This window comes from Harpia harpyja, chromosome Z (assembly GCF_026419915.1).
Source record: "Harpia harpyja isolate bHarHar1 chromosome Z, bHarHar1 primary haplotype, whole genome shotgun sequence".
In the NCBI taxonomy this organism is placed as follows: Eukaryota; Metazoa; Chordata; class Aves; order Accipitriformes; family Accipitridae; genus Harpia; species Harpia harpyja.
Genome location: NC_068969.1, coordinates 113959010 through 113977577, shown reverse-complemented (window position 1 = coordinate 113977577; position 18568 = coordinate 113959010). Strand labels below are relative to the sequence as shown.

The window sequence follows — 18568 nt, the reverse complement described above, 5'->3', positions numbered from 1 at the left end:
TGCCAAAACTGACTGTATTTCAAGCAGCCATGTTGCATACCACGCCTGCACAATGGCCAAACATTTCAGTATTTTTTATTCTATGCTGAATACAAATGAGCCCTGCCTGGTTTTAACCATTTCTGCTCACTGAGCAGCCTCTTTGCTACCAGCTGCTCTGTGGCATTCATCTATCTTTCCCTGCTGGCACCAGCGGCTGGTAAACTTGTACATTGAAGAAGGGAAAGTCTCTGTAGTCTTTATTCCTGAAGTTGGAAAAGAAATGTCTGAACATGCATATTCCACCAAAAAAACAACAGAAGAGACACATTATTGCAAACACAGGAGCTTGAGTGGCCTTGCTGTCTTGCTTGGAAGCCAGCAGCTTTCTTTTTATTTTATTAATATAATACAACTCCAGATGTTTTCTTCTGCAGTGGAGAACCCACTTGGCACATTTTGTGTAGCAGCACATCAGCCATTAGGACAAATTCTTGAGAAACTCCGGAAAAATGTGACCTAGCAGAGCGGCTGCAATACCAGCAAATGCTGTTGGCTGTGGTTTTTATCACTAGGTTTAGTGTCTTTTGGAGAACGATGGTACTTTTGAAAAGAGACAAGCCAGAGGGAGGAATAAACCACTCAGGATGCCACATAAAAGGCAGTTTGTGATGGGACGTGAAGCCCGCAGAGACTGTGGGTCTAGAGAGCTCCTTGGATGGGCTCCCTGGTGGCTTGGTCTCTGCCTCCTCCAGCCAGGCACAACCCAATAGCTGATATGGAGAAGTTAGGAAAGAGGTCAAAATTGGTAATGAGAGGTCTTAATTATGAATCTTAGATAGAAAAAAAAAAAAACACCAGGTTACAAAATATTACCATGTAGCAGTGCTGACTGGATGCCAAGTAATGCATGCTTCGTCTTTTTTGAACTTTATTGGCTTCGTTCAACTGAAGAGTCTCTCCCAGGCTGGTGTAGCTTTCATCTTCTGGCTTAAAGAAAAAAGTGGGGGGAAATGTTTCCTGAAACTTGCCGCTTGGGCAGTACATGTCATGCTGAGAAGAGTAAAAAGCAATAATTCTCAAGTAACTTTTAGGCAAGTGTAGCTCTAGGCCGAGCCACCTTTGCATTTGCAGAGTTCCTTTTGCAGGGCCAGTACTTGCTGGCAGAGATCTTGGTTGTCACCTCTTTCTTCTGCTTTTCCCTCACCTCCGATGAAGGATAGTCCGTTCATCTGCGCTTGCAGGCCATGCCAAAGCCTCTCTGTCTGCTCCTTCCCTTGTAGACAACAGGAGTTTTATGCATTGCATCCTACTGATGGCCAATGTGGGAAGTTCACTGTTGGAGCTCAGCAAGTGGCTGTCCATGAAGATGATCAAAGCAGATGTGAAACTTCTTATCTACTTTCACCAGAGATAAACCATGATAAATTACCGCCGTTGCCTGTCCTGGGAACTGCTGCTGTGGATTTATCCAGCATACTTCTGGTTTTGGTGCTTAGTCTTCCTTCCTCACTTTGGAGCTGGTACTGTTTTTTCTCCATTGGGTTCACGTGTCTGATGGCTCGTGCTACAAAAAGAGCTTCATCGCACATCCGTGGAAGTCTAAAAGTGTGAGACCGGCGTGTTGGCAGCCCGGTGCCCGGATCCTGCCAGCTGGCTGCCTGTGGGAGAGTCAAGGATAGCTTTGCCAACATGTGCGGAGGGCACGCAGCCGTGACTTAGCAAGTGAGATGTGCAGGCTGTCCCCACCTGGGATGAGTCACTGGGAACACCGGCTCCGGGTTGTTGGCTGCCTGGGTGAGGTTGTGCTCCGTTCACAGCCGGTATTTCTGCATTAACTACCTGATAGCTGGAGCGGTTGGAGGTTCCTCTTGCCTTCCTGTTGGTGGATGCCCAGGAGAGCCGTAGAGCTAGCCAGGGATGGATTAAGAAGTACTTTATGAATCGATCCCTGAAAAACATCAACACGGCTGGAAATTAGCTTAGCAGTCCTCTGCTGCTGGAAAGTGCCTGAAAGTTGTGGTTTGCACCAAAATAGTACATTTTTGACTTGACTGAGGTTTTTTTCCAAACCAATTATCTTGAGCCTAGAAGGAATTAAGATGTACATGCCTGACAGTGGAGGAAAGTAATGGTGTGGTGTTGCAGCATGTATGTATTTTTGTTGGAAGTCTAAGACTGGTATGTGGCAATCATTTAGCTTGTGTTCTCATCTCTCGCTGGTATAAACTTGAACTGAGTATCTTAAATTGAAATGCATTTTTATGGTGTTTCCTGATGTCAAGAGAACTGCAAGGTGTAAATTTATTGTTGCACTCATATATAGGATTTTGTGTGCCTGCACTCAGCTGTGATTCATGAAAGCTGGGCAGAGTCCGGGAGGTTTAATTTGATCTTATTTAAAAACACACTCAGTTACATACTTACAGCTTACCCCAATAGCTCTGATATTTTGGGAGCTTGTATTAAATCCTGCAGTGAAAACTCACTCCTTCCCAAAGTCCGTGGCCAAATTGCAGAGTTGCTGGGTTTGCCACATGCCAGCGATGCCCTGCGGAGCGGGTCCCACTGCAGCAGAGGCACTTGCTCCCGGTGCCGGCAGATCTTTGCATGGAGGGATGTAGTTCTCCTGAAAATGAGCTCCTCTTACTGCCTTGGCCCTTTCTCTGCCTTGCAGCTCAAGCACATTAAACTGATTAATTATTGGGACGTTTCTAGTGGGTACCATGTTGTGCACCTGTGGTGGGAAGGACTGGGTATTTTAATATAGCTGTGATGACTTGTGCAAGTTTTTTTTATGTGAATGATTAATTTTGCAAGTAGAAGAATGCATTTGGATGACTCCTGTGCTCCATGCAAGACTCAAAAGCTACATAAGTTGATGCACCCTCAACTCCCCCATGCTAAGTCCTGTGCTCTGTAGGTATCTGGTGGTCTGTGCTAGTTCTGATGGCATCAGAGCTACTCCTGCGACCCAGCACCAGCCTGGGCACGGGGCATCAGTGGCTGCTTCATCATGGCTGGAGAAGGGTTTGCCTCAGCCCCTCGGTGCCAGGATGATGCTTCCCACTCCTGCAAAGCATTTTCGTATGTGCAGATAAAAAGGTCCAGTGTGTATTTGCTTGAATTCTGTTATCCTGGTGCTGGTACACCTGTATCCTTTTGTAAGCAAATCTGGTGTGTGCTTGGAGAGAGTAAGGCTGCCTGATGTGTCTGTTAATGAGCAAGTCCTTTTTAAAAACTATTTTGGTTTGCAGATTTTCAGGAGCTGAACAAACTTTGCTCAGTGATGTCTACCAGGAATTGCTTTTAAACTCTTCATCCTTTTTTTTTCTTACCCCTTGGTCCCAGAAGTACCTCTGCACTTTGTAGCAGTGATTACAATTTGGCAGGATTTGGGGATGAATAGATGGTGTGAGTCTGATGTCAGAGATGTGCTTTGTATTATTGTTGTCAAAAATTTAACCAGATGTTGGGATATGTGTGAAAATAGTGATACTCATATAATTGCATAGGGAACCAAATTACTTCTGCTGTTTCCTAATTTTAGGGTGCTTGATTTCATACTTCAATATTTTTAACATATTTTGAGTGTAGAGGAACCTTTCCAGGTGGGTATCTATGTTTTAATAGCTCAGCAATGGGCTACTTGAGCAAGTTTCACAACTAATTGCCCATGTTTTGTGGAGCAAAATCTGAAATGCTTGAGTGAAGGTGTTGGAGGGAAACGTTAAATATATAGTATTAGAAGCTGATAGTTAGCCAATGCCTGCTAATAGTTCTCCAGACAAATGTCAAACGGTAGAGGTTTGTTATTGCAATGTGTAAGGAATGGGCTTCCGAATGCTGGGCTACGTGCTCCAGGGGTAAAGAAAGCAGCAGTGCTTCATGCAGGCGTTCATCTCCTGCTGTCTCTGCAAGCCCTTAGAGATGTTCTGGAGATGTTCAGGGTGTCCTTTATGTTTTAGCTGAGATGTATCACAATTGTGTATTATTTGGTAGAGTCCGGAATAAGTCCAGCATCCATAACGTAGGTGGTAACAAGGTGAGGGAGACAGAGGCATGTGAAGATGGAATATTGTTGCGTGAAGTGAAAGAACTATTAACAAGAAAACGTATTATCTTACAAAAGCTTTTCTTCTCTGCTGCAACAGGGATGAGAAGAACCAGTCCATCATCGTGAGTGGTGAGTCAGGTGCTGGAAAGACTGTCTCTGCCAAATATGCCATGCGCTTCTTTGCAACCGTCGGTGGTTCTGCCAGCGACACCAACATCGAAGCCAAAGTCCTTGCATCGAGCCCAATTATGGAGGTAAAAGCTGCATAATTTCCTTTGTCCTGCTTGCAGTGATCACTGTGTCTCTCCAGAAGTCATGAAAACAGTGAGAGCCATAGGGGCTTGTGAGCCAGACCTGATTTGCAGCCTCACGTCAGCAGTGAGCTGGACTGAAAATGCAGAAATACACTGACAGCCTCCATTTAGCCCACCCCAATTGCTCCTGTATTTAATGGTCTTGAAGCTGAGCCTGTGCATCCCCAACACAGCTCCAGGAGCTGGGCTTTGACCAGGGCTCTCGAGCAGAGAGCCTGAGAGGTGCTGCTGGCACCATTAGTGTTTTATTATCTTCATCTTCCTCCTCCTTTTGCCACTGCACGGTACCTCCTAATCTTCTTTAATTGTATAGGCATGAAATAGAAGAGAAAGGGATTACTTAATCTATTTGAGGTATTTCAATGCAGTTTTATTTTTGTTAGTTTTCTGTTGCTATCAATCATATAGGGGAATAACAAGTCACATCATAGGGAAATCCCTGTTCTGAAGGAAAAAACTTCCTTTTATAAATATAAAAGAAAGGGAAAAAGCAGCTTAGTTTTGGTGCATTGTGGCCAGATGGTGAAAATAAATGTGTCTCTGCCTAAATCCCATTTTCCAAACACATTTTGGAGTCAGAATGTCTTAATTTGTAAAATATCCAAGTCAGCATGAAGACAAGATTTGGGCTTTTCCAAAGTCAGTTAAGCACTTTGGACGTGTGTGACTTTCTCTCAAAGGCAGGAGCTAGCAGGGCAGCTGTAGTCGAGCCCAGCGTTGTCCTGCGCTTATCCTTAGGCTTGGCTTAACCTGTAGGGAGGCTTCCTACTGCAGTGCATCGTGGCCAAATTGTCTAATAGACATGGAGGTGGTGGCTGATCCAGGGTGAAAACCAAGCGCACCCCAGCCCGAGAGGCAGCACACGTGGTGTAGCATCATGCTGCCTGATGTGGAGTGCAAGCTGGAATGGTAAAACAAGTGATGGTGCAGACAAGCAGTAAGAAAAAACACGCAGGTGTATGGCTGGCAGAGGACACTCAATGATCTGCCGCAGTGTGGGCTTCATGCTGTTTTACTCCTTTCCTTACCCATCTCCTGTGCCTCTGTGAAATGTAGCTGCAATACCTGGGAACACTTAAAAGCATCCAAGGAAAAATTCATAGTGCACACTGTTCTCCTATATGACCCCATAATTTTATTGCTCTAATTTTCTTGCCTGTGTTCAGTTCTGGATGTAATTTCTAAGTGCTGGGGCTGGGGAACCTGTCTGTCTTCACTGGAAATTGATGAGAACGTTGCCCATGCAAAAAACCATAAAAGAGAATTGCCTGGTTTGCAAAAAACCCAAAGTTAAGCTGTGAAGATGGAGTAGAGGGATGTGTGTGTTGTGAAATAGTCCTTAGCGCTGAGGTGTGCTGTGTTTGATGCATGGGATATGTGTATGTCCCTGCTGAGAGATGGGGCAGGTATCTCTGCTTTATAGACAAGGAATCGAAGCACATGAGATAAGATGATGATGGTATTCTGGATGTTCAATTCGGCATGCAAAATATCTAGTAGTAGTGTTTGTTGTAGTGGTCTGTGAACTCCTTATTTCCCTGGGAAATGGGCATTGGGCTCTGGGCAGAAATGAAGTGTGTGCGCTCTGCCCTGCTGCTTTTATGTATGGTCTGGGATGTGTGCTGGAAGGTTGGAGGTGGGAAGTGGGGGCTGTGGAGGTTCTGGGAGCACCGTAAGCGATGGGGAAGGGGGAGCTGTGATAAAGGGGTAAATAAATGGGCTTTGGGAGAAGGAGGTGCATTAGCTAGCAGAGGAGTTGGGTTGGTGGTGGATGGATAGGGCAGGGAGCAGGCAGGGCTTGCTCTGGATGCGATGCCGAGGCCATCGTGCCTGGGACCCCTCAACCCTTGATGGAGAGGTGGAAGAGCCGAGGGGGCAGGCAGCAAGGAGCAGCTTTGCATGTGCAACAGCCTCTTTGGTGTAGGCAGCACCGTACTGCACAGAGTAATTCCCTGGGGAGTCCACTACATGCAACTGGAGGCATCAGATCCCATGATTAAAAGTTTTGGATGACGTCAATGTGATGCTACCGGTAATACTGTGATTCTTGCTAAGCATACATGCTTGGCATGTTCCCCAAGAGCTGTGCCGTAGGTAGAGGCGGTCTGCAAGGAGAGCCTGGGAAAGGCAGCCAGCCTTTGAGAGGTGCCCGAGGGCTCTTTCCTGTGCTTGTCCATTCCCTTCCATCACTTCTCCTGTGCTTGCTTGAGGCTCGTGATCTCAGGACCGGGGAATGGTGGTAGAAAATAAAGCTGGTGTAGCCATGAAGTGGAATATTGTCTTTCTCTGGCCCTCTTGCATCACCATAAATTGCTCCTTTGGCTGCTCGATGGATTCTCATCTTTTCAGTGCTGCACCCCTGATTGTTGCACATGGGCTGGATTCCCTCCTCTCCCTTCTGCCGCTGTGTGTGGCAGCATTACCTGCCCCAGAGGTGACAAGTGGATGCTGGAGAGGCACGGAGGGGCTCTGGCCATGTCACCAAATCTATGGACCAAAGCCCAAACATCTGGAGACAGATTGCAGCTGGTTCCCTCCCTCTCACAGGGCTTCATCGCCCATGTTCCCTCCAGGAAAGCTGCCAATGTTGACTTGTGAACAAAGGTGGGGGCATCCTGTAAGACAAAATAGGAGTGCTGTGGCTGTTGGGATGTAGATGATCTAATCACTGTACAAATACTCATTGCTGTTCGTGTGCATTTTTCTTCCATAAAAATTCTGGAGACACCATGTTTTCAGTGAAGAGTCCTCCCCAAAGTCACATCGTTGCTCTGCCTTCTGCATCTGGGAAGGGGTTTCTCTCAAATCCTCCCATGACTGTTTATGTAACACTGATTACAAATTTAAATGTTTAAAAAACTTTAAAAAATAAATGAAAAATTAATGTTTAATTTTGTTTTATGCAGGCAATTGGAAATGCTAAAACAACAAGGAATGACAACAGCAGTCGCTTTGGGAAATACATTCAGATCGGCTTTGATAAAAGATACCACATCATTGGTGCCAACATGAGGACGTATCTGTTGGAAAAATCACGAGTTGTATTCCAGGTGAGGAGTTGTGCTTTCTTCCTTCTTTTTTTTCCTTTTGATGCTGTACTCTGGGAATTTAACAGTCTGGGTCTTTTCTATGGATTAAAAAAATAGCTTTAAAAGCAGCTTTTCTGGAGGACACGGCTTCCAGACGTCCTTCGGGCTCAGTCTTCTGCAGTTGTTCTTGATGATACCAACCTAATGAAACTCATTCTGGAGGAATATGTGCCTGGGAGGCTTGTTAGTTGGCCTCTGGTTGTTCCTCCATTCATCCGAGGCTGGAGCCCTGAGGAGGGACCACTACTTCTGGCCTGGCTGCTAGGCAGGGATGGAAAGCCTTTCTCTGGGTAACTGCTGAGATTTTTACTGAACCTTATCAAAAGCCAGGAAGAATAAATCTCAGGCAACAGTCTTCAGTGTTGAAGATGGAGGAGAGGCAGGAGAAGGGCTGAGGAGGCTGACGTCTCTGCCACGGCACATGCTGTGGGTTTCTTCTGCAGGGCTCAGGACAAGCTTTCTTGGTTTGTGCTATTTCCTTTGCAGGATGGGCAATGTATATTGGTCAGGACAAGGCTTGACACCTCCTTTCTCCCAGGTGGCAAAAGGTCCCTGTCTTCTTGGTGACACTGAGAGAGTCTTGGTGGTGGGAAGCAGGGGATGGGATCAGGGTGGCCCTGGGCTCAGTGAGCACTGGGCTGAGGGTGGGAGCGCTCCTGTAACCTCTTTGTGCCTCCGGTAACTCGGTGTTTTCCCCGTAGGCAGAGGACGAGCGCAACTACCACATCTTCTATCAGCTTTGTGCCTCAGCGAGTCTTCCAGAATTCAAAGACCTTGGACTAAGTAAGTACTTCTACCTCCCTGTGCACTGGCAGCTGCTGCCTAGGTGTGATGGCAACAGGAAAACATGGTGGGGTTAGAAATGCAGGTCATCGGTGAGGTCATGTGTGCCTGCTCAGTGAGATGAGCTTGAAGGGCTGCTTCTCCCCAGCAGTGCACAGGTTTGCTCATGCCATCTCCAGGGATGTGGCACCTTGGATGAGACACCAGCCCTTGTCGCCTCTGCTGGGCAGCAGCTTGCTGAATGAAGTGCATGAAGTTTGTAATGTGCTGGTCAGTGCTGTTAGGCTCCTGCAAGCGCTGCTGGTGGGTAGGAGCTGTTGCTAGAGGTTAGCCGTAGTGGAAGCCTGTGTATGTTGTAGAAATTCCCTGCAGAACCAGAGTGAACCACATGCTGTGGTAGGTGCCAGCGGATGCAGGAAGATCGTGTGTTAATATTGTACGAAATTTGCGTAAAGATCTGTCTTTTTAAGTGAAGTGTGAGTATGGGTTGATCTGGCCAGGGTCTTGGCAGGAGCAGTTGTTTCCTTTGAATCCATTATATTTTTTCAATGGTTAACTCCTGGGATATATCCCAAGTTGTTTTTTTTTCCCAGGATTTGTAGCAAAACCTTTGTAAGATACCTGAGTAAGACACTTTTCACTTGCAGCAGGGGGTGCAGAGATGTGGTGTAATTAATTTTTGATCTCGAATATTTGCTGTTGCTTAAAAAGAGAAATGAGGCTTAAAACATGCTTTTAAGTATTTAAAATGGGGAGCAAGGCAGGTTGTGATCCCAATGCAGAACATTTTGCTGCTGCAGAGTCGCACAGAGATTTCCATCGTGGCTACAGAGAATTGGTAGACGGAGAGAGAGGCTTTCGGTTTCTGGGTAATTCTGGACTTGTTTTAATGACTTTTTACATCACTGTAAGTACGTTGGTCGCACTTACCGAGTGCTGGTGCTGAAATGGAAGCACTCCTGTTCTTGTCCTGTTGTCACCAGTAAGCCTTGGTGCATTACCCAACTGTAGTCCATACTCTACCCAGTGACGCCAAACCACACAACCCCATCTGCGAGTTTGCTAAGGCATAAGATAACTTCTGAGACCGTCTAGGTGTAACCATAATGTTGCTCCCAGTACACCTGGGTGGGAGGTGAAGGCTTTGCATGATTCACTGTGCACCAGCCATAGTGTGAAACCTGGCTCCGTAGGTCAAGGCTTGTGATGGACCTGGGACTCTTTTTGGTCTCTAAGGGTCCCAAAATGATGTTCCTCTGAAAGTGACTTCCCAGCTACTGCCAAAGAGCCTGTGTTTGGTCCCGTTGCATGTTCACATGACCTCAGAGCATATCTCTGAGCACTTACAAGAGTTTCTGCAGTGGGCTTATGTGCTTAATTTTCGCAAAGATACCCTGAGTAACGCTGTTGTCCACTGGCATCTTAACATTCAGAAATAAATTATTTCAAGCCACTCTGGGAGACAAGTTGATATTGGAGAGCTGCAGCTGTGAAACCACCTTTCCTTTCTTGGGAACATGTGGATCAGAGGAAGTTATCAGTCTTGTTCAACACGGCTCTCTAAAAGCATCGTCTGTATTTGTGGTGACTGGTAATAGTGAAGGCTGAGAGCTCCGGGCTCTCCTGGTGCATCACCCAGGACATCTTTATTCTGTTGTCACTGTGACTCTCGACTTTGGTGTCTCAAGGGAGACTGCTGGCGGTGTAGGAGGTGGTGGGTGCCAGGGCCGTTAGCCCACAAGGAAGCCTTCTTGGGTCATTTCTAATCAAAATTTGATGTTGTCAGTGTGTGTCAGTCTCCAGCTGCGCTCTTCCGTGGTGTTTGTGCATTTGCTGTATCACAGCGTGCACAGGTATCCATACAGCCTGCTGCTTGTGCATTTGGGTAAAATGCAACAACGGAAAAAGAAATGATTCTTTCTAAAGTTAAAGGTGTGTCTCTTTGGTGTTTCCTGCACTGTCACCTTGCAACAGCTTAAAAATACCTCCCTGAAATGTTTTTGTAGCTGGCAGATGCGGCGCTGCTCACGTGCTCGGCAGGGATGGGATGGCTTCTGGGGACGGGGACGTGGGTGCCGTGAGCTGCTTTTGTTGGGGTGAACCAGGCTCTGCCCTGACCTGTTGAATTACTAGTGCTGGGCAATTTTCTTTGAGTGCAGATGTGTGCCATTCACTTATTTTTCTTTCTTTTGAGGGTTCTTTTTCAATACCAACTTTGCATCAGATTTACTAGCCTGTATTTCAAGATGACTAGTGAAACCCCAAATTTATTTACTCACGTGAGCTGTACCTTACCTACCTGTCAACCTTATCTTCCCAAGGCTTATACAAAACAAGGGGTATCTTGATGTGAAAATCCACCTTTTATTAGACAGAGTAGAACGTATATTTTTCCATATCAAAAGTAGGAGCTGTTGTTTCTCCTTTGGGTCTTGCACATGCAAAGAATTGTTGTTATTCTCTTTTATATTGCAAAATGCTGGAAAACAAAGAGTCTCTAAACTTAGGTGAGCCCAGCAGGGCAAACCAGTAAGTGTTGGCTCTTCAGTCGGAGCGATCCTGAAGGCTTGATTTTAAACTAGAAAGTAAATATTTGACTTAAAATGCAGGAGTCTGTGTGCAACGCAGTGCCTTTCGAAGCGTGGTGTCTTAACTTAATGATGCCTGGGCAATGGTGCAAAGCAGGAATGTTTTATTTGTTTGCAGTGAATCAAAGGGTTTCTGTGGTTATTAAAATCATTGCACATATACTGAAATATAAATATTGGAGTCAGTTATACCAGAGGTGACTTGAGGCAGAAACAGATCCCAGCATGGATGGTTAAAATTGGAGGCTGATGTCCTGGTCCCATCAACTACTGCCAGCCCTGGATGCATCTTGCAGGGTGACATGCAGCAACATCAAGTTGTTAATGTGATGTGCTCCATCACGAGCTGGGTGAGCTCCTGTTGTGCTGGGGCGACCAGGATGGACGCTGGCTCTCTGACCCCAATCAGCATTTTGTGCCCCTTTTTGCCGATGCTCCAGCAACGAGCAGGGTTACTGAAACCTCTAGGTCCCAGGGCTTTGTATGCCAAAAAGAATTAAATGTTTTGCCTGGAAGAAGGTTGTCCTGAAAGTACAGCTAATGCAAAAGCCTGTGGGAGGGCTGGGAAGGGATGAGGACCTTCTGGTGGCAATGTGAGTCAAAGAAAGTACAGATTGCAGTGATTTTAAAGGTTACCAGCAGGCTGATGTGGAATGCATAGTAGGCTGTATTTCTCATTATTTTCATGATACTTGGGTAATATGTTTGTGAGTGTTAATGATCTTTATGAGCTTTTCTTGGCAAGTCACTCCTACCTGGTTTGAAACGAGCTGAAGCTGGTGCTGAGAACTTATTCTGGGTGGGATGGGGAGGCTGTCCACCTCCTGGGCTCCCCCAGCCCTCCCTGGGGCCAAGCCTGCTCTGGCTCTGCCAGGACTCAGCCTGGCAGCCTTGGGCACATACCTTAATGGTTCTGACCTTAAATAACCCATTGTTTTAAGGAAGGGCGATTGCATGTGAAGCTTTTTAAAGTGGATATAAATCCTGCGATCTCTTCTTGTTGTGTCTGCATTTGAAATGCCTCTTGGTCTCCATAGGATTTAACTTTGCGTCATCCTGAAATAACTTTGCTAAAGCACAGATGCTTAAATGGTGTAATGCTGGCACCGTGAGCATTTCTCCATTCCCTTTGCTCTGTGGATTTAAGGCGTTATGTGGGAAAGGTGTTAAAATGTCTGAATTGGTCAAAGGTATATAAAACAGGATAGAAAAAATTGAAAGTAGTAACCTCAGTATTTGAAGTAATATGCACCTGTGCAACAGAGCAGTTATTTGAATCCCAAATATAACACAGCCCTGGTTGAACTTGCTTTGCATGGGGAAGGGGTTTAATCCCTGCAAGAAGTAGTTACAGTCATAGTTATCGGGGTTATACTTCATCCATTTCTAAGTAAACTGTGGTTGAAAGGAGATGGGTGCTTTTTGGGGATGGGCAGGATGGGGGACAGGGACCATCCTAGTGCACGCACTGGAAAGCTACCGCTTGCTGACGCATTTCTTCTGTTTCTTCTCTCCTAGCATGTGCCGAAGACTTTTTCTACACTTCTCAGGGAGGTGACACGTCTATTGATGGCGTGGATGATGCTGATGACTTTGAGAAAACCAGGCATGCCTTCACCCTGCTTGGTAAGGGCTTGCTCTGCTTGGAGCCTTCCCAGCAGAAGTCTCTTGCAAACGTTTTCAGCCTGAATTGTATGACCCTCCTGTAACACTAAGAGGTATAAATCCATGTTCCTATTGACCTAGTTGGCTTTACCTTGTTCTTTAGTATGAGCTGCAGCAGTGTCTCTCACAGCTATCTGCAAAGCAGCAGTGAAATAGAGGAGGACACTGAATTTAAGAGAAACCTAAATAAACCATTCTGGAGTCAAAGGTGTGCTGCAGCTTTGACTTGCTATTTTTTACCCTACTTACAAGCAGGAAAACTGCTGTTACTCTGCAGTTCAATCTGTATTTACGTTGAGGGTGATGTCACTTCTCAGGCCATCACAGTATTGTACCAAGTAGCTGATTCCTGGGAATAAAGAGCTGAGTACATCCCTGCTGTGCAGAGTCCACGTTTGCATGGCCAGCTGCAAAATCTACCGCTGCAATAACCACCCGTTCATGCTGCAGTTGAGCAGTGCTGTAGTGTGCCTGCAGCAGTGACTGTTTGAAAGGAAAAACAATTTTTGCAGGTGAAAACTTTCCCAGTTTATTAATATTTATCTGAAACCAAGTTTTAAAATTTTGTTAAGTGTTGGTGCCTCTCCAGTGCATTTCATTTGTTGGGAGAGGAGCTCATGATGTTCACAGCCAGCTGTGAAATCCCCCCCAGCAGCTGTATCGCAGCCACTGCGCTGTGCCGGCAGTGAGCATGGGGATTCATTTCAAGTGTTATGACTGCAAGTGTTTCCCCCAAATTTGTTCTCTTTGTGTTTTAGATGGGCTTGATCTCTTTTTCTTTGGGGTGACAGCGGGGTCTTTCTTTACCCTCCTCTTGTCCGGCTGCTGTGACTTCTAACTACTTAAAAAACAAACAAAAAAATTACTCCACTGGTTGCTCCAAACTTGCCACAGGACTATAATTGCCAGGGAACTCTCTTCCCATCCCCTTGTAACGTGTAGTCTCTCTTTGGTCCCCTTCTCTGCCTCCCCAAGCAGACCCCCTGTCTCCTTGGTGGTCCCTGTGGAGCACTGTGCAAGCATCTTCCTCTGCTGCCAATTTGATGATGTTTTCCTGCTCTTCACATGGTTCCTCTGGCCCTGCCTTTCCTCATTTTCCTTCAGTGTTTCCCAGCTCTGTCTGCTTCTGTTTAGGGCCTGGTGAAATTGCTGCTACAGTTTCTAGTCTTGCCTTTTTATGTGTAACAAGGAGAAGTCAGATTTATCTGCAAATCCCCACGCTAGCCAGGCTTAACTCCAATTAAGAGTGCCAAGTAACAGCAGAGCATTGCTCCTTTTAGTGACCTTGAAACATTTCTCACTGTGCTGATAACAGAAAAGTCCCGAGAGAGAGAAAGGGAAGCTCTTGATAATTCAAAAACCAGCAGGTGATGGCTCAGACCTTGGGTGGATAATTAGGACACCAGCACTGAACACAAAAGGGACACAGAAGCCCAGTTGGGACGTGAAAATGCAAGATACGGCAAGAAAGCTGTGTGCAAGCTGCTGCTGAGCAAAGCTCCTGCTGGGAATGCCTGCAAAAGCCTGCCAGAAAAATATATAAAGCAATAACGTCTTACACCCCCAGTGAAGACCCACAATGCGTAGCTCCTGTTGAGACACTGAGGACCGTAAGACAGAGCTCCACATCACCTCCCTGGTGACTTGCTGTATCCAGCTGTAGTACCAGTCTGGAGGCGTTGTGCATCATGTGCACACCTTTAATTTTCTCTTCTGTTTGTGGGATACCGGCAATAAGTTGTAATTTCTGTGCTTCAGTTGTCAGCAAGATCTCACTGTTTGACTACTATCTCAGAGAAGCAACTCCTTGTTCTATAAAAGCCTCAGAGCCCTTATAGCTTTGATCCCGTTTGATCATTATGGAGTAGCATCCTTGGTTTCGTGCGCGTGCACAATAGTATTAAACCCATCTGTGATAAAATTGCTTTGATGAAACTGTTAGGGGTAAAGAAATAACATAAGGAGCTCCTCTCACAGTATCCACTGTCATTTTTGAGTGATGACTTTACTGAGAGTTTATGATGAGTTTATTGTGAGAGGTGCGATAACTCTGAAAACCAACAGCCCGGGAAGGAAATCAAGCACCACAAACTTCTTCAAATAAAATGAAAATTGCAGTTTGTTTTCTGTCGAGACAATCAAATATCAATTGTTCCCATAGGAGTGAAGGAGTCTCATCAGACAACCATTTTTAGGATAATTGCTGCCATTCTGCACCTAGGGAACTTGGAAATCCAAGCGGAAAGAGACGGTGATGCCTGTAGCGTATCGGTAAGTGACTAGCAAGAGTGGGACACGTGGGGAGCTTTGTATGCTCGTAAATTGGGCCACGTCAGATGTGTTGAGCTTCGCAGCAGTATTCTTTGGTAGAAAGCCCTTTTCCTCCTGGTTTTCTTTGCTTTTTTCGAAAACACATCATGATTTTCTGGTTGCTTTGTTTTTCCTGGAAGACTGCGTTATTTCTCCTCCTTAGCCAGCCTGTAAGCTAGGTGATTCAAAGGTCTCTTACCACCTTAAGTCCCAACCCTTCTTTAACTCTTCCTGCTTTCTTAAAAGACTTGGTGCAAAGAATATTGGGGGAACGGTGACTCCCACCAGCAGAAGGTATGATGCTCTACAACCGCTTTGCTACAGGCAAAGCCATGAGGCTGCTGCTTGTAATGTGGCCATCCAGTATCCAAAGGAGCACTGCACAGTTAATTAGCAAGGATAAGTAAGACTAAAGATGCCTTAGTGGTGGTTTTTCTGTGTTTGTTTAGGGAGGAAAAAAAGGGATTATATGCAAAACACTGTCCTGTCAGTTATCATTGTATCCCAGATTGGGTTGTTTGTTCCTAATCAAAGTATTAAAATGGGTTCTGCACACACTTTTAGTGGTACCTTTGAGATAACGTGGTGTGCAATTAGTGAGGTGCTGGGGGTAATTTGCTTGATATTTGGCAACATGAATATGTGAAAGTGGTCTGCTCCGACAGTGTTGAGTTCTGTAATGGAGTTCATTTGTTTAATTACCTTCGGATGTAATTGCATGGTATTACATCAATTCTGTTATGACTTTGAAACCATGGTCAAAAAGGTATCATAGCAATAAAGCATCCTAGATGTCCTTTAAAATGCATTTTTCTCTCTGTCCCCAAACCTGTCCAGCTTCTGTACGTGCATGTATATAACTGGAAACAATTTACTTCCTTTAGATGTGTATTATTACACTGAGGAAAGGGAAATTGATTTCTCATTGTCCAGAAGGCAGTGCCTGCTATCTTAGCATAATAGAGACTCAGAACTGCCTTGTCTTAGTTTGAGGGGGTAAAAATACAATGCACTAGAGAAAATGAAGTTCACATTTCATTTTATTGATTATGCAAAACACAAGCCCTTCTGGTAATGCACATTTTGCAAGTTTGTTATTCAAAATGGAGTTAGTTTGTAAAAGGCATGGTGTAATGGCATGCCCTAAGCTTTAACTTAAGGCTTAAGCAAGGTTGCTCTGAAGGAGTGTGTAGTTGCAGCTCAAGGAGGAGTAAAGTGGAGAGTGCCCTTTCCCATTAGCAGTCACTGTGGAAATGCGCTGTTTATGAACATCGAGACCTTAAGGCTAGACAGAGCAGAGCAAAGCCATAGGGTGTACCACCGTTCAGAGCTCCGTGTGAGCAGTTTCATCCATGTCCGTGAAGACTAGTGCAACTGGATGAGTGCTTATTGCTTTTCTGTTTCCTATCAACCACAGAGAAACACAGTATTTCCCTAGATAGTTATGAAATGCTGTTAATTTCTTGCACTGATCTGGGAACTCGGTGTTAAAACTCCCATTTTGGAGCGTCACCAACCTGCTAACTTTGCTTCTCGTTACCCCCAGAGCGAGGACGAGCACTTGAACAACTTCTGTGGCTTGCTGGGAGTGGAGCACAGCCAGATGCAGCACTGGCTTTGCCATCGTAAGCTCGTCACCACATCCGAGACCTACGTGAAGAGCATGTCTGTGCAGCAAGTGGTGAACGCCAGGAACGCCCTGGCCAAGCACATCTATGCCCGGCTCTTCAACTGGATCGTGCAGCACATCAACAAGGCCCTGCACACCACCGTCAAGCAGCACTCCTTCATCGGCGTGCTCGATATCTATGGGTAGGCACACTTTCTGCTTTTAAGGCTGTTTAATTAGTCCTGTCTGATTTGTCTCGCCCTTCTGATAATGCGTGCTTGACCTTGACTTGTGGCAGGTGATGGGAATAGTAGAAGGGGATCCATGAAACCGCAGTCATGTGTGGTTTGCAGTTTTGATTCTTCTTTAAATTATGCAACCCCGAAACGGTGCATGCAGATCTGTTTGAGTGCTGGTTTTGGGGATTTACTTCCCATGCTATTCCTGTTTGGGATTTCTGTTCCCTGTGCTGTTTAAAGCATCAAGCTTAAAGATGAGCTGGGGTAAAGGTGCCAGTGTGGAGGCTAAAGACTGTGCTTGGCTCTGCCTGGTGTTGCTGTGGGGTTTAAAGAAACTACTTTGGTTCTTCAGCTGTGAAACTGCTGCTGCAGGGCCCTTGTGCAGCGAGAACTTTCGGAGGACTTTGGGAAGCTGCGGCGGTGGGGTAAGGTGCAAAAAGCTCTGCTATAACCGAGGGCAAGGCTCGCAGCCTGCAACTTCAGGCTAAGAGTTGTAGCCGCTCCAGGAGCTGGTCCCTGACCCAGTGCAGTCGCTGTGCTTGCTCAATCCCAAAATCTCGTGTAATGGCAGACTCCTCGTAAGGTCTGTCAGATCTAGGTAAACCTGAAGTTCAGAATGAAATCCTGCCGAAGCAGTTCTGGGTCAGCTGCAGAAAGCTTTTATGGCTATAATACCTACACAGTTACTGGAACTGGATCTTGTGTATGGAACCTCCCATGGGGTTTCTACAGCTGCTGGTGTTTGGGATATTGATTTTAACATCTGCTGGACAGCCATGGCAGCAGAAAGTGTGCCAGAAAGTGCTGGAGCATCGGCGTAGCCCACTGCCTGCTCATCTCCATCAGCAACTGCTGGCATACGGCGAGGTTTGCAGGAACACTTGTATCAAGTATGATAAGAATGCAGTCCTCTCTGGTTTGGGATTTCAATGGGGATGACCTGAGGTGGTGAGGGTGCTGTCAGAGGTTTGCAAGTGTCTGTCTTAGGTAGATAGCACAGGACGTGGAGGGTCTTAAAACATCAGTTGTTTCTCCTCATTGTCCCTAAAAATAGAGATTTCTGCGGGCTGGGATATGATAAATAAAGCTTTGAGATGGAGCTGCATGGATGATAGTGGGTCAATGCAGAAAATTGGATGTCTGAATTAGAAAATCAGACACGGTCTTTCAGAAATCTGAAAAAAGGAGTCTTGAGGATAACACTCGTGAAAGATTAAGTTGGGCTTGAAAACCTGTTAGTGTGGAAGAAATATGTCCCTTAGCTGCAGGTCTCCTGTGCATCATGTCCAGCACGTGGGCCAGCAGATGCTTTTACAGCACTGGTGTCACCGCAGGGTATAGAAGGATTTTTTTTCCATGGGGACCTGCAGGTCCTGTCAAAAGAGGTGGGTTTGCAGGTGAAGGATGTCCATGCTCCAGGCCATAATGCTTGTGTGTGAGTCCGGTCTCCTAAAGAGACCATAAATCCCTTTCAGAAGTGGGTGTCGCTGTCTAAATGCTGAGTAATTAACAATGCAGGGACTTGGGGTGCTGACAGCCTAACTCTCTGCAGTCCTTGAAAGTGGTTTGGTTCCCCAAACTCAGGTTATTTGGGAGTTTTAGTGCATTCTGCCAAATATTGGAAACTTGTTTTCCCCAAATGTCTGTTGTTTTTCCTTTTCCTCTAGGAGAGGAATTAAGCTAGAAAGGCAGGGAGCCTGCAAGCAGCCTTCACCACGTGTCCCTGACATCCTGAGAGCATCTCTGTCCTGGTGCTCCTGGGGGAGGACTGTCCCCATGGGTGGGATTTCTAGGGACAGGGTCCAAACCAAGGGTGCAGAGGCTGTGGGGTTTGTGTCCTAATTCTCTAATGCTCAACTCCACATCCTTAATTCTCTGCTAACACTGAGGTGAGAGGGTACAGCGTTAAAAGCCTTTATGTATTTATTGCAAGCG

General features: G+C 45.9%; 1 protein-coding gene across 4 annotated transcripts in view; it reads left to right on the top strand.

Moving 5' to 3' along the window:
* The window catches only part of MYO5B (myosin VB), a 153461-nt gene that overhangs the window by 49285 nt on the left and 85608 nt on the right, over positions 1 to 18568 (top strand). For all 4 annotated transcript variants that reach the window (XM_052777815.1, XM_052777812.1, XM_052777813.1 and 1 more), the window contains exons 5-10: positions 4134 to 4290; positions 7257 to 7400; positions 8141 to 8222; positions 12329 to 12436; positions 14637 to 14746; positions 16332 to 16597. In XM_052777815.1, the coding sequence (XP_052633775.1) occupies positions 4134 to 4290; positions 7257 to 7400; positions 8141 to 8222; positions 12329 to 12436; positions 14637 to 14746; positions 16332 to 16597 (867 nt within the window). The remainder of the gene's footprint in view (positions 1 to 4133; positions 4291 to 7256; positions 7401 to 8140; positions 8223 to 12328; positions 12437 to 14636; positions 14747 to 16331; positions 16598 to 18568) is intronic.